This window comes from Ambystoma mexicanum, chromosome 5q (assembly GCF_040938575.1).
Source record: "Ambystoma mexicanum isolate Mex_15411 chromosome 5q, UKY_AmexF1_1, whole genome shotgun sequence".
Lineage (NCBI taxonomy): Eukaryota > Metazoa > Chordata > Amphibia > Caudata > Ambystomatidae > Ambystoma > Ambystoma mexicanum.
Window position 1 is genome coordinate 45004376 of NC_090933.1, and position 21642 is coordinate 45026017.

General features: G+C 46.2%; 1 protein-coding gene across 1 annotated transcript in view; it reads right to left on the minus strand.

Moving 5' to 3' along the window:
• The window catches only part of GNAL (G protein subunit alpha L), a 1214381-nt gene extending 1193042 nt beyond the window's left edge, over window positions 1-21339 (minus strand). The window contains exon 1 of the mRNA XM_069620481.1: window positions 20585-21339. Within this exon, the coding sequence (XP_069476582.1) occupies window positions 20585-20984 (400 nt within the window). The 5' untranslated portion in view covers window positions 20985-21339. The remainder of the gene's footprint in view (window positions 1-20584) is intronic.
• Window positions 21340-21642: the final 303 nt, after the last annotated feature.

Consider the following 21642-nt stretch of genomic DNA (forward strand, 5'->3'; position numbering starts at 1 on the left):
ATGTGTAATTGTGTACACAATTGTTTGGACATTTTGGGGAATCTTGAAGTGAATGAAAGTTATTGAATTTCATGAATCTGAAGTACGCAGGCATGTTGGTTAGGTTGGACTGAGAATACAACATGAAACTTAAACTTCTAATTTACTGTTTTTACATACTAATTAAGACAACTTAGGAAGCAGTTTAAACCCAGTGCAGAGAGGTTCACCAATAGAATAAAAAGGTGACATTATTATTTACCGATACACGTAAAACGTAATATGTTTGAATTTGTTGCGTCAGCTCTTAATTAGACTGAAGGATATCATTTTCAAAAATCTCAAAATTTATTAAGCATAAATTGAAAGGCAAGTGTCTCCGGAATATTACAATTTCCCAGAAAGGCAATAATCAAATGCTCAGATAGGTAGGCGATTAAGTATGGAAACGAATCCGGGAACTGATCACAAGCTCCAGGATGGCAATAGATTTAAAGTAATACTTTGGTGGACTGAAGTGCTATTTCAAAAGAGGTACAATTCAATATTTTTAATTGTTTGCAAAGTACCTAATTTTTTAAAATGGAGCCGCCATCCTTGCTTTCTCCATGCCCTCTGTAACCATGTGGATGATAGGGAACTACCTGGGGAGAAATTAATCAAATAGTACAACAGAAGTGGGGGTAAATCGGGTCTCCGTTACAAATTCCTTGTAATTCCTTACAATTTCAAAACCCTCTGCATTGTCCACAAGGCTTTCTGGGGCCTGGGTCCAAAATACCTTCAGGTATCCCTCCGCAAATACCTCCCCTCTCGAGCTCTTCGCTCCTCTGCCTCCAACTCACTCAAGGTCAGTCGTTTTTCTAAGAAACGAGCTTGGGGTAGATCTCGGTCTTTGGCTGGGGCCTCCCTCTGGAACAGCCTCCCTGCCACTCTAAAACTTGAGGAGAACCAGCTCTGGTTCCAGAAGCACCTCAAGACCTTCCTCTTTTCTTCTGCCTTCACTCCCCCTCTCCCCTGCTGATCTGTTCTCTCTTGGCACTGCCTCCGGGCCACCCCTTGCACTGGGGTCTGCATCTGTACCCATACAGCCTCCCCTTTTTCTTCCTGCACTTATCGGACCTACCCTATCTGCTGCCTTAAACCTAGCACTTGCAAATTGCTGGCTGCATTACCACCGTTTGTTGCCTTTATTATTTATTTATTGTTATTTATCCGTTTCTCCTCTGCTTCGCACTTTCCATCTGTCTCCCCTTCAATGCACTTTTCCCCTCCCCCCCTCTCCCATGCACTTGCGCGTTCTCAATGTCACTGGGCCTAGTAAGATCGATGTTTTGTTCTCCCCTGTTCCCCTCCCTTGCCTTGTCGCGCTCTGAAACACTAGTGTACGAGCGCGATAGAAATAAAATATCAATCAATCAAAAATTCAGCCATGAGTGATAAGGAAGCAATAGTGTCTCCAATATCAGCAACACAAGAGGTAGCAGCCTGGCAGTTCATGAATGCAGCTACAAGAGTATTCTTCCACAAGCTAATCTGTGCGATACAGCTGAACCTGAGAATTAAAATCAACTATTAAAAAACTTGAACGTTATTGAATTTCTTTTTTTTTAAATTTGTTTATAATTGTAGCTTAGGCAATTTTTACAAAATGATGCGACGTGGGCTCGCGGTGGTTGTGAAGTGTAGCGTTTGATTCCTAATATCTAGTGATCATTGTCATTTGTTTTGGTAATTTACTTCATGTTTCTGTAATTTCAAACTGGTTTTCTTTACTTTGTTCCATCAGGTTTTCAGATTGTAAAGTTTCTGTTTGTGCTTTTCCCTCTAGATCTACACTCTGTAGGAACTTTGCTGTTACGACAGTCAGGGATGTGTTGTCTCTGCACATCATCCAGTTCCACCAAGACTCTTCCTCTAGTGTGAGTTGTTTATGCCTGTGGTGTTGCAGGTTATTGATTTTTTTAATTTCAGCTTAGCCTTACTACCAATAGAATTAGATTGGTTTCTTTCACTTAAGGACCTTCAAAACCCTGGAAAGTGGCAATTTAATGTGCACGACATTTCACCTGGAAAATACAGGTTCCAAGAGCCAATAGGATCTTCTTTAATCCTATGAAAAGCCTCTAAATGAATTATGCGTCATTCGTAAAATAAAAGCAGGTTCTTCAGTAACTAAGGGACAATGGAATGTGAGCGATCCCCCAAAACACCCTGGGAGTGTAGAAGTCCTATTGAAGGTGGGATCAGCCTGGAAACAGTCATAGCTTGTGAAATAGCTAGGAGTAGAGAGAGAGAGAGATCCAACAAGATGAGGTAAGCATCCAGGCTTGCCCAATCCTGTTCGTAGAGCAACATTTACGAATACCTTTAAAAGCAGGAGGGAGTAGAGAACTATCTGATAGACTACCCATAGTGAGTACAACTGTGAGGAATTCCACCATCCGCACGGAGGGTGTGCACTCGCCTGGCCTTTTTGGAAAATGTTAATTAAATGAAATGATTGTAGACCAACCTCAGGAAAATGTGCGGGGCTAATCCACACACAATCTCCTATGCTCAGAGCCTAACAAATGCATAGACCTGTGTTCTGTGTGTGAACAAAGCCTACAGGCAAAGTTCCCACTGTCACATTTAGTTGGGATATGACAGGAAGGGGGTACACAATGCATCTCCAGAAGGGGGGGACCAAATCCTCCCTCTGCCAAGCCCAGCCTGATTAACTAACAAAGGCTCCATGAATCCGCCCTGCTCTTTTGTTGAGCCCTGCAGCTGATTAGACGGTAATTCAAACAGCCCCACGTGGGGCCTGGTTGCAGATGTTAACAAAGGAGACAGGAAAACCCTTTCATATGCAAATGTGCCAACCTGAGACTAGCTCCCTCCCCGTATCTAACATTCATAAGGTACATGGATGCGGTTTGCAGGAGCCAGAGAGTCTGGTCTTGCCGCAGTTTCAAATGGAGACCTGCTGCTTTAATCAGGAACCATAGAGAGATCCATTAACCAGAGAAAGTCTTTGATCCACAACAGACAGGAAGATAGGTGGGACTTACCATCACATGTTTTCACCCCTTTACCTTACCTGTTGCAAATCACTCTGGTTATGTCCTCATGCATACAGTGTGGCTGGGGACCCCATGATTGGTTTGTTAAGGTAGGCTTAGCCTACACCAATCATTGTGGAACATTTGGATTTAAAAGAGGGCGTAACCCCTCTTTTGGCAGATTATCTGAAGACATTGCAAGGAGTAGCAAGAAGAACTCATCACTGGACCCTGGCTGAAGGTACAGTCGGCCTTACATCTTCCGCCAGTGAAGGAAGGCCAGAAGAGGGGAGCAAGATCCCTCCCCTAAACATCTCCCAGGGAACATAGGGAGATGAAGACCTCAGAGGACCCAGCCACAACATAGTGTGCCCTGCTAGGCTCTACAGCAAACTTTACAGGTAGGAAGTGCCAGAAGGTCTCTGAACCCGAAACCAAGGGCAAGGCAGCTGTCTGCAACACACTCCTCAACCTTGGGCTGTCCGCCTTAAAGGACAACACAAGCCCATTGAAGAAGATGGGAGAAGTCCATCGACAAGCATCTACCAACATGTGCCTTAAAAGGAAATGTTCACGCCAGTCGAGTTCCTCGAACTGCAATCGACTGCAACACTGACCGTTGTCAAACCACAGTCGCATAAAGCCATCCGAGACGGATAACCACAGCTGAATCCTGTATTGAACTCGGTCATAGAAACTGCAAAGCGCCCTGAAGCCGATTCGACCCTGTCGAGCAACAAGACCACCTACAGCACAAGGTACATTGTGGTTCTGTCTGACTGGTCCTTCCCGGAAGTGCCCTAAAGACATATTAAGACCCACTGCGTCTCTGTGCTGAAGCCAAGTAATCTTAAATTGTTGTGATTATTAACCATACCGACTACCCTCCTGTCAGTATCCAGAGTGCATCCCTTTTCCTTCATTAAACGGTATGTCCTCTGCATGCCGTTACAGGGTGGGTTGTATTTCGTAGTGTTGATAGAACGGTCTGTTGTGATATAAATGAAAGTATATATTTTTGATACAGCCTTGACTGAACAGTCCCTTTTATCAATGGGTAATAACTGTATTCATGCTGTGTTGCAACTAACCCATGATCCAGGACCTTTCAGAGATTTGCCTGCCGTTTCCTCTACGTTACCAAAATTGGAAATGGAGGTTTATAATTTGCTTGCTATTCCAATCCGTTCAGATCCCTTCTGATGTATTAGAGGTGTGGGGCTGATTGATGGTTTAGAAACCGATATTCACCCCTTGACCACTGGTACCCCTGAAGTTCATTCGTCACAGCACCACACGGGCTACAAAGGACCACGAGAAACAATGGGGCAGAGAGCCATTCACAAACAGGGCCAAGAACCATCCCCCACCTGCTAATTTTGAGCCTGATCAGCTTAGAAAGATTGCATAAACCATGGAGGGAACCATGGAAAATGTAGTCCCGGAAGCTGAGGAGCAATGCATAAAAACAAACTCAGTTTAGAAAAGCAATGACACAAATGACATCTGGACTTTCAGCTAGCAAAACATAGCACCGTGGTAAATGGGCAAATAAAATCAGATGGCTTATACACAACAGCAGTGACAAACAGAATCCAGTGGCTAAAAAACAATTAAATGTTTAAAGCGCCAAGTGCAGCGATGTAAAAAGAAACACAACATAACACAGTACAGTGGTGAGCACCAGAATCATTTCAGAAAAACGCCGAGGTGGGCTATGAAAGGGTTACTCAGTTCTGTGGAGGCTACATGAGAGTAGGCCACATACGTAGGATCAAATCTAACATGGGTTTTAAGAAATTATAATTCAAGAAATGAAGTATGCCGTTAAAAGTATTTACATTGTAATGCCATAAAACAAGTAAACAGCCATGCAGTTCTCAGGCATGTTTCTTTTACCTGCTTGATTTGACCAATTAAACAATTTTTTTAATTCCTTAAAACAATTATAGGTCAAGTATATGTAGATGTTAGGAATTGTCATCAATTGTTTTATGGTTTTGATAACCGAGGAGTTCCAGAATAAATGCTTTACAAAATTAGAATGACAATTAATTACAGTGTCCAAAAAGAATGTTTGGAAGAATCAAAAAAAATAATAATAATAATTTTTAAAAAAGTGTTCAACAAAAAAATAACTAAAATAAACATGAACACAAAAACAACAAATGAATGCTTGAGACATGCAGGTCATTTTGGGCCAAGAGTCACATTCAGTCATGAAGACATTTATTTTGAAAGATTTCACGAAAGAAAGTGGTGTTGGGAAAGGCAGAGGGGTTCAGGTGCTGGGGATGGAATCTAAGGTGTGACGTGCTTTGAGGCGAGTGGATGAGAGACGTTACCCGCCCTACGCCCATTGATGATTTTGACGCCATGGTCAAGCAGGTGGCAGAAGGGGTAGGTGTGAACAACAGGAAGTGGGGGCGGGGAGAAATTAGACGTTTTGTTTTACTTGTGTGTAGAACACACTCCAAGATGGTGACTAGGCTGGAAGAAGTTATGGGGCTGAAAAGGTGTTCCCCAACTGGATACTATGTTAAAGGTACACAAGAAGGGCATATTTTGGCTGCAATATAGCTTTTTTTTCTCACAATATTTTCAATTTTCTTTTGAATGTACATTTTTTCTCTGGCGCCACCATATTCTATAACATGCTATTTTGTATACAATATTGTTACAACGATCCCCTTGCACCGCCCATCTTTTTAAAGGAAGTACCTTTGAGCAGTCCCAAGCTACAGAGTAAGTTATGCCAGAGCGGATAACAGAAACTCAGCCCTGCAGATAAGCTCTCTGGCTCTTTTATTCAAGACCATTCGGCAAATACCCCAAGAAAAAAAACGGTGATAGAGACCAGTGTCAACCTGCACCGCAGCATCGCAACCTGCACCACTGGCAGCACATGCCACACAGAGGCGCTCTACTATCGCATTAGCTATTCTAAAGAGGAACTAAAAACATAAATACATTTTCATTTATGATCATTACTGGGCACAAAGTATGTATGTACGAAAAATACATATTTCAACTAATTTTTTACTTGCCTAAAAATACCCCAGTGAACTGAAGGAGGGGAACAGGTGACTACAAGAACTACTTGTTTTACTCTCTGAAAAGTAAGTCTAGCCCAAACGTGCTCGAGCAGGGAGTGAACAGCCACGTCAAAATCTCTGAGGAGATCAATGTAGCTGTTTGGGGGACCTTGACACCGTGCCCTTCCTGGTATCTCAGGATCACACAATCTCGGGCCATGGAGGCACCTTCGAACCACAACAAGTTATTAGAAAGTAGAGAGACCATTTATCCGACTTGACCTCAGGTATTGGGCCTGGTAAGCACCTCAAGAGCAAACCCAGTGTCACCACTGGACAAGCTTCAGGAGAACAACTGGTCAAACACCACCATGGCAGAGAAGAAGCACCTCAAAGGACCAGAGAGTCTGTGATAGCCAATGCCCCTTGAGATGAGCTTCATGAAGTCCAATGAAGGGCAACCCAAGGAGTGCCACCTTCAGATTCTTATTAAAAAAAGGATTTCAAAATACGAAATTGACTAAGCTAGGGGGACCTGGTTCAGGCAGCAGGGGCAGCGCCCGCCTTAGACCACCTCAAAGAATTTGCCCCTGCAAAACGCCTGCCCTTAACTCCAGACTAACACGTGAAAGGGCACCTTCGAAAGTACCAGGAAAAGGTGTGCACCCAGAGTGGGAGCATGCGCCCAATGCCCTGCTCCCCTTGAGAATAATTAGCGAAGGAGAAGTCAAGAGGAGGCAAGAACGTGCATGGGCTTGGGCTGCAATGGCAAAGCACTGCAGGGAAGGACAGGCCATGTGTAGAAAGCAAGGAGAGCCGACGATGAGCCCGTAGAAGTGAGATTTACCTTGCTTACTCTTTCAATAAAAACGAGAACTAACTTCAATCTATTCAATCTTAAATTAAGCATACGTCATCCAGAATGAAATGGAGACTGCAAGGGAATAGCGTGTCCTGGGCCCACGTACGACAAAAGAGGTTGTCATAGTTTACTGATTTCAAGAATTAGGATCACAGTTAATTTCCTAGTGTAGTGTTTTTGCTTGTTGTCAGGTCAATGTTACCAGAATTTTTTTTTTAAAAAAAAGCTATGTAGCTAGTACGATTCTGCAGAAAGAAAAACAAAATGAAGGACCGCGCAGAAGGACTCCCAGGATGGATTGCACTGGTTCGCACCCGCCGGGAAGAAGAGCTGCGTTCTATTATTAATGGAGCTTGCTAACAAGAGTTAAGTGGACTTCGAGGTACATTCCAGCTACATTTTAAATAGCAACAATCCCTAGACGCATGAGTACATTTTATTCAGCCCAAGTGTTGCCTATCAGCGCTAAGAAGTTCGACCGCCACGTCTTTATTGCCTATTAAAAGCCAAGGTTGTGGATGGCCAAGTCCATAGCATTTCCTATGGAGCACTTAGGATGAAAACCTCCATGTCATTTACGTTTCCCCACTAACCGCTAAGGGTTGGACGGCCACGACCTTAGCTTTTCCCATTGAGCACCAAGGATGTGGAAGTCCCTGTTGCCTTCATTCAAGAAGGGGCCCAGCACTGAAGGAGGAAATCCTGCCACATTAAAGCATTTTAAAAGCGCTGCTTCTATTCGGGTGTGCTGCTCTGGGACTGTGCTGGGAGTCAGTGGGCATCACGCCTGGCTTGGGAGATGTGCTCTCTTTTGGTTATGTTTAGAGCAGACCTAAGATCGTTATTTTGAACAACCTGGAGTCTATGCAGGTTTTTGGAGGATGTGTCAGCAAAGGGAATGTTACAGTAAGCAAGTTTTGTGCCAATGATGGCTCTGGCTATTGAGAGGCAGTTTTGTTTGGACATAAATGGCTTGACTGAATTAATATGCTTAGTTGTGAAGGATGCTGAGGCGATAATGGCACTGACCTGGCGTGTCATGGTGAGACCTGGCAGTTATGTTGTCAGTTATGTTGTCGTCATGCACAGCTGGAATTGAGGAAGTTTGAATTTGTGCTTTGATCCTCGTCTTGTATGAACATTTAATGAAGAGCCATGTGAAGCGAATAGGAAAAGAATTTTAAAAAAGCTGAGGGACCTAACCCAATATGTGCAAGTGAAAGAAACCAAGCTGTGTACACTCCGAGGGCCTCAATTCAGTATGCCAAGGTGAAGATGGTAAAGCCCAAACCCAGGATGCAGGACCCAGGATAGTGATAGCTCATGCCTCTATTTAAAAGCATCACTTGCTCCCAAGGAACCACCAGCAGCACTAAGCATAGACAGAGTTCCATTATGAAGAATCAATGATCAGGCCAACCAGCCCTCTCCGATTGCCATCTTAAAAACATGGCGCATTGTTGCAAAAGCTTCAAGATCATGAACAGGCGCACACGTCAATCAAATGATTGAAACAAGGAGCTTAAAATCACTGCCACCATATAAGCTATCCTACCAAAGTTATGAAAATGAATGCAAGATATGCCTTATGATATTGCTCATGGTGATAATCAATAGTGTGAGTGCCAAAAAAAACTTTGATCAGCATAACAAGTCTTAACAGACACTCAAGAATATGTGGTATAATTGAAATAAAGCAGGGCTCACTAATCTACTAGCCCGTTTGCATTGGTGATGAGATTTTATTACGATCGAGTACTATTTGCATGGTACTCGACCTTGCAGGAAAGTATGGGGAGGTTTCAAACTTTTATTTGACGTTTATACTAAATGTCAAATACAGGTTTCACTCTGCATGGCTGGCCTCTGGGTGGCAGCACTGCACCAAGCATGGAGTGTGCTTAGGGTGACATGCACCATTTCACAGAAAGCACTAGCAAATATTCTGTCAGCCCATCACCACAGGTGAGTGCGTTTCTCTTAGGTCTAGAATGCAAACTTAAGGAACTCACCTTGCAGATCTAGTGGGATTGTTAAGAATTTGTAAGGCCTGTATAGATCACAGATATTACATTCGGATCACTGCCGTCTTTGGTCGCAGATTTGTGTCTGACCCCCATAGTGGAGGGTCAGACCCCACCAATTCATCCACAGTTTGGTTCCAGCCCCACAAATTGGGAATGTGCCCCTTTGGCACTTTTAAGCACTTTTTATTAATTCATATTTTGATAAGATTTCCAACCAATAACTTCGCAAACCTTAAGACTCAAGTCTAAAAATAAAATTGAGTTTTTTTTTTTACAAAAGTCATAATTTTGTATAGCAATACTTCCAACAGACAATAACAGGTTTATTTTTAAACTGAAACATGTTTGATTCTGTTTGTATAGGTGGAGACACCTTTAAAAAAAAAAAAATAAATAAATAAGTGAAACCTAATACGAACATAATATTTTCTAGCTAGTTCTCTGCTTAACGGTTACCTCTTTAAAATAATGCCCAAACACATCATAAAAACCTTATATTTCAGGGGTATGTGGCATTAACTTCTTCAGGCTCTTTGCAATGCCCTGGCCTCACACTATCTCAAAAACCCAGGACATCCTGTCCACACTCTCCTCCACTCCCTCTCCTCTCCCCTGCCCTCCCCTCTCCGTCGGTACTCACTGACCCTCCTCCAGCCACCCCCCAACCCTCCTCCTCTTCCTTTCCTCTCTTCTCCCCTGATGAGGTCGCTAGACAAGTCCGATCTATGAAAGCCTCGTCAAAACAGGTTCATCCCTGTTCCTCTAAAACTCTCAAGGATCACATTGATACCCTCGCTCCGGCCCTTGCCTACTTCTGCAACCACTCCTTTGCCTCAGGATCCTTCCCCTCCCCTCTTAAGCACTTCCTTGGGCATCCTCTCCTCAAGAAACCCACAGCGGATCCCTCTTGTCCGGCCAACTATCGCCCAATGTCCATTACCCCCTTCTTAGGCAAACTCCTTGAAAAGCTGGCCATCTCTCAGCTAAACCTTCATTCTGATTCTGTTGGCTGTCTCCATGACCATCAGTCTGGCTTCAGATCTGTCAGAAGCACGGAAACTGCTCTCCTGAACATCCGTGAAGATCTGCTTTCCAACCCCGACTCTAGCATTCCCTCTGTTCTCATCCTACTTGATCTCTCCTCTGCCTTCGACAGTCAACCATACCATCCTGCTCAACCGTCTCCGGGATAACTTGGGCATCACGGATCAGGCTCTGGCTTGGCGGACCTCTTTCCTCTCTGATCGACCCTCCCAGGTCCAACTTGGGTCCTTCCTATCATCTATCTTCCTCTCCACCTGTGGTGTTCGCCAGGGGTCTAACCTCTCGCCCTGGCTTTTCAACCAATACCTGGCAACTCTCGCCTGCTGTATTGACATTTTCTGCTCAAACTTGCAGTGCAGACAACTCATTTTCAGGCTGCCCTCAGCCACCTCCTCCACCTCTCTCATCACCGATTGCCTAACTGCCATTCAAGATTGGTGTGCCGCCAACAACCTTGTCTTAATGCCAGCAAGACAGAGATCCTCCTCATTGGCACACCATCACCTTCCTTTCCCCTCACTCTCTGGCCAGCCTCCCTTGGCCCTCCTCCTATCCCCACCTGCGAGGCCAAGAACCTTGGTGTCACCTTTGATTCCACACTCTCCTTCTCCGCCCACATCGCTGATGTATCAAAAAAGTCAAACATCCTACTGCACCTCCTCAGAGGTATTCTTCCTTTCCTCTCATTCCCCCAAAAGCTCACCGTCTCCCAAGCTCTGGCTCTAAGTTGGACTATTGCAACAGCCTCTTTCTTAATCTACCTGCCTCTACTCTCTGCCCTTTACAACTCATCCAGAACAGGACTGCGAGACTTGTCCTTGGCCTCAAGCCCTGGGATCATATCTCTCCAGCTCTGAAATCTCTCCATTGGCTCCCAGTGAATGCAAGGATTAAATTCAAAACCCTCTGCATTGTCCACAAGGCTTTACGGGGCCTGGGTCCAACATACCTTCAGCTATCCCTCTGCAAATACCTCCCATCTCGAGCACTCTGCTCCTCTACCTCTAACTCCCTCTGCTCCTCTACCTCTAACTCCCTTGTCAAAGAAACGAGCTGGGGGCAGATCTCTGTCCTCGGCTGGGGCCTCCCTCTGGAACAGCCTCCCTGCCACTCTAAAACTTGAGGAGAACCATCTCCGGTTCCGGGAGCACCTCAAAACCTTCCTCTTTGCTTCTGCCTTCTCCTCTCCTCTGTTGATTCTACTCTCCCTGGCCACCGTCTGTCCTCCGGGCCCGGGTACCTGCTCATCTTGCCACCCTCACGCACTGCCTCCGGGCCACCCCCTGCACTGGGGTCTGTATCTGTATCCATACAGCCCTCCCCTTTTCTTCCTGCACTTTCAGACCTACATGGCTTGCTGCTATAAACCCAGCACTTGCCACTTGCTGGCTGCACTCCTATTGTTTGTTGCCTTTTTATTTATTATTATTTTTGTTTTTTTTCCTTCTCGCTCTGCACTCTCCTTTTGTTCCCCCTTCCATGCACTTCTCCCCCTTCCCCCTCTGCCCTGCACTTGCACGTTCTCAATGTCACTGGGCCTAGTAAGATCTTTGTTTTTGTTCTCCCCGGTTCCCCTTCCCTTGCCGCGCTCTGAAAGCCTTGTGTATGAGCATGATAGAAATAAAATATCAATATCAATAACGTGATGGAAAGCTTCTTGCAAACTGGCACAACTACAGGCACAAGTCGGATCTATGCTGAAAGCTTTGGTGTGCATTTTCTGTTACTAGGAAGGAAAAAACACCAAAATACACTTGCTAATGAAGCACATCAAAAATATGGAAGAACTTTGTTCATTTTTTTTTATTGTGTTCTTTGGTGCTCCAGGCATTAAATAGTAAATACATTGCAAGTTAAACATTTTTATCTAAAAACAGAATAAAACCGCATTCCCAATAGGCAGGAATTCACACTAAATTGATGTTAATGTCTGCAATGCTTTGCACTTGTAATTACTATCACTTCCCTAAACTAATCGTGCCTCCTACCATTGCTCGTCTGGGAGTACTAAATATGTGTAGTCTCCTTTCCCCGTTTAAGAAGCCCACCCTGGTCTGTCCCACCTATTGAGCTTCTGGGGTCATCAGTACCAGATCATCCTTCCCCAGACGACACAGAAGCCGGGGGAAATTCACATTGGCCGCAGGTTGAGAGGCACAAGACAAACGAATAGCAAACTTAAACACACACAAACACAATAACAATGATGTTGCTGGTGTTGAGCATTGAAATGCCACAGACAAATCTTCCCACATGTGGGCAAAGACAATTGCCACAACAAACTAACAACACATAAACTGCTCCAACAGCACACAAGGACTCGCATCGGTCCGATATTCACACCAAAGCTCGGCACACGGGGAAAACTGAACTGAAGCTGCCAACAGCACACTACCTCTCTCACTTTCCTACTCCCTCTTCACCAGACTAACCCACCCACCCTCGTTTGCAGATCCGTCTGAGTGCCTAGGGACCAATTCCGTTGGCGACGGTGCATGGTATTTAACAATTGCACTGAAGAGTCACTCACACTGCATTCATAAAGGATAAAAGCTGTATATTCTTGTTAACGAACTATGTGGGATATCTTCTACTAATGGTAGACAAAAAGAACATTCAGAAAGCTTGCTCTATCAGCTGCTCCCCACTATGGAGGACGCTGATCACATTTTATCTATGTGTGCCAGAGGACACCATCAATATGCCTATCAGTCGGAACCCACTGATATGGGCAGCCCATGCAAAAGGCATTTTATTTTATTTGTGGTTGTTCATATTACCTGTAGGGAAATTTCTAATAGAGAAAGGTATGTAAAGAAATCAAAAACATGTGTTTAAAAACTGCAGCCAGCGCACAGCATCTGAAAAATGGCACATGCCAGAAAACGTGAAATGTTAACAGACCACCCTCAATAAGAATATATGTCCCAAGTAGCTGACAACTTTCAGCTAGCAGAAGATATCCAGCAACTTTTAGTAAAATGAAGGGAAAAAACAAGCCAATCTAGGATAAAAAGCACAACAGTTAATTGGAAAATGAAAAACCGAATTGGGACTTGCATTGTGTCTGTTCCCCCTTTGCAAGACTGACAATGAGCTTTGTATAAAGAAACATACAGAGACATTAAAGATATATCTTTGATGGGAATCTGATTGCAAATAAGTGTTGTTACCCTGTTTAAAGTGACAATTGTAACAAGGAAAATAAAATTACTTTTTAAAGGCTGCAATCGTGAATAAAGCCAGCAACAGGGCCTGGACAGCCAGATAGCATTCTCTCCTCAGCAACAGGAAAGGTCCATTGCCTGCTTCCCCATGAGAATAGTGTGAACACTGCCTTATAAATACAATGAATTCACTGTGAACAGTTGTATCCTCTCAAGTTATCAAATCCCCTCCATAAGCCAGAAGAAGGTAATGTTGCACCTTTGGAGACTAGATGTCTGATACAAGGAGCAGACAGACCCTGGAATCACTGAAGGGGCATACCAGCCATGAACTGGAGATAATTGCACAAAAATGCACTGTTCAAATGGCATTTGTAATCATATTTCTGTTTATAACTTTTGAACTAAACATCGTAGATATTTACTTCTTTAAAATTGTTCAGGGTGAAAAGTTCTATCAGCTGAATGTAAAACGATAATTTTTCACATCATGTTAATTATGTAAATTGGGCAAGTGTGGCTATTTTCATGCAGAAACGGTGCGTACCAGTGATTCATATACCCTAGCGTTCGTGCTGGTGAGCCCGTTATTCTAAGCTGGGAATAGAATGTCTAAAAATGTCAAAAGTAAAATCTACAACGCGTGCCCCATATGTCAGGATGAGATGAAAGTTGCATTATTTGATTGTTTAGTTGAGAGTAATCTGATAAACAGATTAGTAACTTGACCACATGTGAGGAACATGCTGTTGCAGAAAATTACATTTGTTTAATTTAGAAATCTCCAAGAAGACATCACATCAAATGGGAGGGAAACTGGGTTTGGAAGTTACTTCCATCAGACTGTGCTCTTCATGAATATGCCCAATGAGTTTAGGGGGGGGATGATTGGTGTGATGTCACTTTTGGAACACGTTCCAATCATCACACACCTTGATCATTTAAATTAGAGAAAGTATACACATCTTTGAAAGGAGAGGTTTCTGATCTATAAAAGTCCAAACCCTTAGGTTCTGGGGCCTCACTCATTGGTTGGCTGAGTGATCGAGGGGAAGAAGGAGAGAGGGGAGAATGAATGACAACATAAAGGAGAAGGTCCCATTTTGATTTACCATCAGCACGCTGTAAGAGAGGATTGCTTGGAGTTAAAGATCCAGGCCTTCTTGGTGGAAGACATAACAAACATACCCAAAACAGAAAGAGGGGATCCAGTCTGTGGAGGGAGTCTGATCCGATCTTGCTGACTGATGCCCACTTGTTCCTTGAGCCAGTGCTTAAGAAGGTGCTCACCTGTCTGTGAGACAGCCAAAACAATTCTTATGCAAGAATAATTTCAAGAGGAAAAAGAACTCAGAGGAAGAAATACTCGAAAAGCAGAATAGATTAAATCCCAGACCCTGTCATTTTTAAGTACTGAGGGGAATATAATTTGACTACCACCTACCCTACTGTGGGCTTCCTACTCCTACATTCTCCAACTACCTCTCAAACCACCCTCTCATCTTCCCACCTCAAGCCAATGGCAGGATAGCCAGGTGTGTGCACAATACCTCATATCCACTTGACAAGCCAAAGAGTCTGGAGAGCACTGCTGGGTTAACAGGCAAAGCATAAATGATTATTACATTACCAATAGAAGTTACCAAAAGCCTACAGTTTGAGTTGTACGATACTGAGCTCTTAACTGAAGCGATTTTTTTAGATCTATAACCGAATTTGCAAATGGCAACTAAAGTATTCTGCTTCAGCTAGGCAGGCATAAAAGTATTCCTATCAAGGGGAATAGCTGAAGTTTTAACAAACTTTAGGTGAATGGCAGTTCAAGGGCAAACTGCGACACACCAGTATTTGCAACACAATTGAGATGCAAAAGCAGTCAACACAGCAGCAAAGTTAACTTGCATGTTCCTATTTCCTTGTTAATCCACCCTTTCAGATTCTGTGAGACGTTGCAAACATCACTGGCGCGTGGTAGAAAGCCCAGTATCATAACATCACTTGATTATGCTCCCACTAGTGCCAGTCATAATGTAGCTACTCCGTGTTCAACAGAGACAAACATGAAAATCCCACTCTGCCCTCCTCTCCATCAGACAGGAACGGGAGGATCCTGCGACTCCCATGCACCTTCACCCCATCTCCCGCTCTTTAGTGCGAGCCCAGTTGCCGCGTCTAGGAACACATGTGCACCGGTGCGTTATAAATGACATATCATATTTTCTTTCTCGGTTACATACACTATGAATGTCTGAATTCCTTGCTTTACCTTGATATGTTATGAAGCTTGTACACTGCACCAATCACCACCGTAGTGGCCCTATAGCACCGGTGCCTTGCACCTTTGAGTTGCAGGAAAGCAGAATAAATGCGCACAATCCACTCCATTCACCAACTAGGGCAGGGAAAGTGTCACGGCACAGTGACAACCTTAATTCCTATACAAACACCTTAACAGCCTCTGTATAGCAAGAATGCACCCAAATTCGCTTGGTGTGCGCATGCGTCTGGCAGTACGCGATGCTGAAATCACCACGCAATGCCTACTAGGCCTGGTGAGTGCACAGACACACCGCTGCTCATTTCCGGCTTTCAGAGCACATGAAACATTGATGCAGGCCAGGATGGGCTTCCATTTGCTGGACAGTCAGCGAGAAAGTGCCGGAGGTGCAATGTTCTGTGTCTCGGCTGTTTCAAAACATCTGTCGCGCGACCAGGCCTTAATGGAGGTGTAGGGGGCTTCATCAGGCATCTCGGGTAGTGAGTGTCACACAGTGGAGTAACTTTGCTGAAAATGTTGGGGGGTCATGAGATCTGATGAAAAGGTGCCCCAGCCAAATGAATGGGGACAAAATGGTGTGCCATGAAAGTTGGGGGGGACAAACACCCCTGTCTCCCCCCTAAAATTACGCCCATGGACTATCACACTCTAACCTGGTTAACCCTTTGCATTCTGCTACAGCCTTTACAGTGGAAAAAGAAAAGCTACAGCCCCAAAGTGCAAGGTAATCGTAAAGTTGATTAATGCACACCTGACCAGGCTTAACTTTAGATCTGTGTAAGGATACTACGAGCTGGCTGTACGGTGGGTGCAGGACATTGAAAGCAGACCCCTCAGGGGTTCCTGTTGGGGCACAATCTCACGCATCGAACTGTCCCAATGTCACCATACACAAACAGCTTCGCGTCCCTCGGAATGGCATGTTTTTTCCACGGCAATTCGTCTAAAATTAGTTAAACCTCCCCCCTGCCACAAGCCCCTCCACAACAAACATTTATCACTCTGGTGCACTTGGAAAACCGCAAAATCTCAGCAAATGTGCTGCCGGGAGTCGAGTGGCCCATTACTAAGCTCTTGCACTAAAGCATATTTTTTAAGTGTCCATCTATTAGGAGCACTCCTGCCTTTGCTTAAAAAAAAAATCCTTGTAGACAATAATAAACCCATGGTCTATTTTTAGAACGCGAGTAACAATAGTGACCGGCTTATGCCGCTAACAAACCGCTGGGAAGGCATCCTGGAGAGTCCTTATTCCAAACAAAACGCACACACTGCGCACAAGTCGGCCTGGCCTTCCCGCGAGGAGGGGGCGGCCACCGCGCGCTCAGGCACAGGCGGCGTTTCCTATGGCAGCGGAGCCGGCCATGCTGGGCAGAATCCGGCTCTTCCCGGCCCCGGTCCGCCCTGTCCCGGGCCCTGGGGCTTGAACAGTAGAGCCATCTAGCCGCAGAGACGCCCCTGGGGCCATTAGGCGCCCCGCGGGGCCTCGGCACAGTTAAATATCAATTAGCGCGGGTTCCCTGGCGGGTATCGGCCTCTTCTCTCCACAGCACCGAGCAGGGGAGCAAGCTGGCAGGCGACGTTTCAAAGGTAGAGAGGAGCCGGGTACAATGCGTTCCAGTTTCCTCTTTTCTCCTTTCTCCAGCTACAAAGCACCACAGGCTTGAAGTGGATGGGGCGTGGGGGGGGGGACAGAACGGTGGCTGGCGTTAAAAGGGAAAACCCATGTGGCTGTGGCTGGGTCAGGGTCGGAGTCTTCCCCCGCCCCTCAAACACCTGGGCGTTATTTTGTGAAAAAAAGACCAGACTGTATAAAGGGGGGGAATCCACCAAATTTAGCACTAAGTGTTGTTGGGGCCCCACCATGCAGTTGTAAATTTTTTTTTTGATTTTTTAACTGGGTGGAAAACGAAAGAGAAAAAAACATGTACTTTTTCACTTTATTTTCCGTTTTGTTAAAATCATAGCCGTTATCTGCAAATAAAGTTATAATGCAATCTGAAGTCGGTGCTCTGTGCAGGCGGATTACATAAGAATCGATTTGTTTTACACCTACATGCAGGCGTGAAACCAGAGGGCATTTGAAGGAGGAGAGGAAATGCACTGTGGAAATGTTAAATGCCTTTTGTGTACCTACTTCTCCTTCAAATGCACTGAACATCCCCTGGAGTGTAAAAGTGTGGCATATACAGGCTACTCTCTGCTTTTACGCCTCAGGATTGCATTCCACCCCCTTTTAAAATGACTCCTGGGTTTTTCGCTATTGGGCTAGGCCAGTTGTCATTCGGGTCCTACAGGCACTGAAACAATTTAATGTAGATGCTGTGGCTGGATTAATGAATTACACAAAAATACGGCCAGCAGTGGGACCAAGGGGCTTCTCATTTAGGGCACTTAGTCCCTTTTTCGTTTCCAGGCCCCAGTATACATTTGTAGCTACAAGTAAAATAAATAAACAAATAAATCGGGACACGGAGTTGAATGAGCTAATCAAATAGTGCCCCTTTGAGATGGGATGCGCCTGTGGGCGCCCCAAAGTAGTGAAATATATTAAACAGTGCCCCACGGGGGAGGGGCCCACTCTGGCACCAAAACCTGCCTGTAGTGTTTGCGAGCCGCAAATCATAGTTCTTCAGTCTGGGTGATATACCCTTCAAGTACAAGAATGGAACAACCATTTTAAATATTTTACCTCACTCTCTTTATAGAGATACAAGTTGAAAGGTGCATGGGAGCGAGGGTACTTTCAGCCCCAGGAGGGCTGGCCTTTTACCTAGGCACACTCATCTCTGGCTGGGGAGCGCAGCAGTGGTCTTGAAACTGGGGGGGGGGGGCTCAGACTCTTTAAAAAGGGATTAAGATGACTGTTTTTAATATAAAAAATGAGAGTGACTGCTTTTAATACAAAATATAAACAGTAGACAATCTGCTTACATTTTAAAGACCCTGGGCCGCCCCCCTGCATCCTTTTTGGACCCCCTAGTGGGGACAACCCCAAGGTTTTTACTCAAGGGCGGCGGCTCAGTATGAAAAGGTTTGAATACCACCAACATAGAGGGTGGTTAACTTGCTATATTGAAACGAAGACAAATGCCCATCGGATGCGGCACCTTTGACTGGGTCCATCTCGGATGAATTTCCTAGCCTAAACCTCATGCAGAAAGCCACTTGCGAGATCCGAGTCAAGTGTCCTGCTGTAGGTAGGGCTGATGGATGGGAGCAACAGAGGGAGTCAAAGAAAGTCACGATGATGTCAAACGAAGCAAGACGAATGGGAATGAGGGAGAAACGTGTTTCGATTGCCCTCTTTCTCCTTCAGCGGGATACACACAAAAAAGGAGGGAAGAAGGGCATATAAGGGGGAGGGAAATGAAGAAAAAGATGCACAGCAACAGGGAAAAGGAGAGAGAAAGGATACTGGAGGCTTGTGTGGTGTGGGCATGTTCACATAAGGCAGTGTACAGCACTTTAGAGTCAGCAGGGCCCACAATTCTGGGTGCAAGCATAGTACAATATGTGTATTACGCTTCTTGGCCAGCCTGGACCACAGGCTGGCAGCGAGAGATGCCACCCCCCACCCCTTATTAACGTTTTCATCGATTTTTCCTTGGAGATAAATCTACCCACAGTTTCATAAAGAGGCCGCCGAGGACGCAGCAGAGCAGGATGTTCTATGCAGTGCTAGGTCGAGCGCGGCCATCGAGTGACAGGCCACATGAGGCGGGTGAACAAAATGAAGACCAACACGGGCCTTTTCTGCCTCCAATGCAGTCTGAACTTTCACTGCCAAACAGCTGCAACATATAGGCATAGAAAAATAAAATACCAAGCGTATAAAAACATAAACAGTTAATAATAGAATTGTAATCAGTGAAACTCGTAAAAGCACATTAAAATAATAGCCACTTCTGCTATTGTCACTTTGTATATCCAAGGGACAGGCCCTGCTCTCAGCAAACACTCTCCTTAGGCCTATCCAGAGCCACTTTACTTTATTAGACTGGTACCGTGCACCACTGAGACCGGGGGCTTAAGAGCGCCAACAAAACCAAAAACACAATGAAACAAACAGAAATAGCAGAGCAGACAGACCAAAAGAGTCAATTACAGCAGGAAGGGGACCTACTGCAGGGGTAGAGTAAAACCACCCATCTAAACGAGAACGAACGAAGCTGTTGAACTGTCTTCTCTGAGGTCCAAAGGGATTGCCTTCCAGGCAGTGGGGGCAGCTGCAGAGAGTGCCCCAAGCTGGAATTCTTAGTTGAGTAGTATTGTTCGATCTGAGGTTACGTGTATTAGATTTTAGTTCTAGCACTTCCCTTAGATACAGTGGCCAATGGCCCTCTCTGCTGGAGTGGAGGCCACCCAGCTCTCCACTCCCTCCTTGCTATGGTCTTAACACGGACAACTATGCAAAACAAACCAGATCTACTAAAATGTTCCTTTCAAAGTATCCCCACTCTGTTGCTATTTGTGGTAATCGCAACAAACCCCCAGGATTGTGTTACTTTTCGTTTAGTATTATAAATAACCGTATAGCACCCTAATGCACATTAAAAGGAAATTTAATTTAAAAAAAAAAGTTGCCTGTGCCAGTATAAAGCATGAGGCTTCGTAATTTATGACACAGAACGCCTGGCTGACTGAATAGTCTTATAACGGGTCTCTGAGAGCACGCGATTCGATATATGACCAACCTGCACACATGGCAGTCCTAAGAGATCCCTTCTCGAGGGTCTGTGTTCATCACTGCCCATTGATGGATCCTCTGTGAATCAGACACACCTCTCTCATTCACATGGGGTGGGGGAGGCGGAGGTAGGCGAGCATCCTCCCACGCCTTCAGCACAGGTGGAGGGGACAAGGGTGGCTGATGCAGCAGGCGGGCGCACAGCGCCCACGTTTACAGGCCATCGCCCATAGGTCATGTCTGACAGACGTGCATTTTGTATGGAAGCACATACCACCACACAGAGTACTAACAGCGGCCGATTTGGACTCGAGCCTGCGGCCAGCGTTGCCCCGGAGGCCATGTGTGGGGATGACAACACGCGAGGCCTGCAGGGCTCGGCGCTGCCCACCTGGGGCGGAAGTGGGGGGGAGGTGGGGTGACAGGAAGACAGAAGGGCGATGGTTGGTACCTACCCAGCAGCAGGAGCCGGTGCGTCTGCTTGTACTCGCGCTTCTGCTCCTTGAGCACCCGATCGATGCTCTTGCTGACTTTCTTGGCCTCCTTCTCGGCCTCCTTCTCCTCCAGCCGCAGCTTCTCCCAGCTCTTGGCTTGCTGCTGCTGCTGCTGTTGCTTGTCCTTGTGGCCAGGCTTGTAGAGAAGCGGCTGCGGCGGGGGCTTGTCCCTGCCCTCGGACCCGCCGCCGCCCCCTCCTCCGTTCTGCACGGGCAGCCCAGGCTCACCGCCGCCCGGGGAGCGCTGCCTGTCCCCGGCCCGGCAGCTGAGCTCGGGGGGCGGCTGCTCCGAATCGGAGGCGGTGGAGATGGAGCCGGGGTCCCCGAAGAGCCGCGGGCGCAGGCTGTAGCACAGTCCCATGCTGGCTGGCCGGCCGGGGGGTCCCCGGGGCGCCCCTCCCCTCGCTCCCTGTCAGCTGCTGGCTGCGGCGAAAGGATGGGGGCAGATGTGAGGTGTGCCTCTGGCGGTGCTCAGCGCTCCATGGGGCCCCGGGGGCGGCGGGACTCGGGTCCCGGGCGGCGCCGGGGGCTGCTGGGCCCGTTAGGTCTCTGGGGTGCCATGGTGCATGGTGCTCCGGTGCTGGCGGCGATCACCTGACAGTGCTGCTGCTGCTGCTGCTGCTGCTGCTGTCGGCGTGTGCGCGGCGCCCGCTCCCCTCACCCTGCTCCGTGAGCCGTTCCTGCTCCACCTTACCGTAAAACCCCCAGCGCAGGCTCCCTGCGCTGGCAGCCAGCTAGCACAGCGCCCTGCCTGGAGGCACACTGCACCTGCAGCCAGCCGTGCAGGGCTAACATGCAGCCAGCTTTTAGGCGGCACACGCTTCTATTGCAGCGGGTTTATACACTGCAGAGAGCATTGTACCTGCGCCCAGAATTAAGCAACACGTACTGATTCGTGGAGAAGACACCGCTAGTGCAGCGAGGATCACAAAACACACTTAAAACATTAATTACATTACTCACATATCAAACCCTATTTTTGAACCATCTGAAAGGAAAACCCACAACACAGATAATTC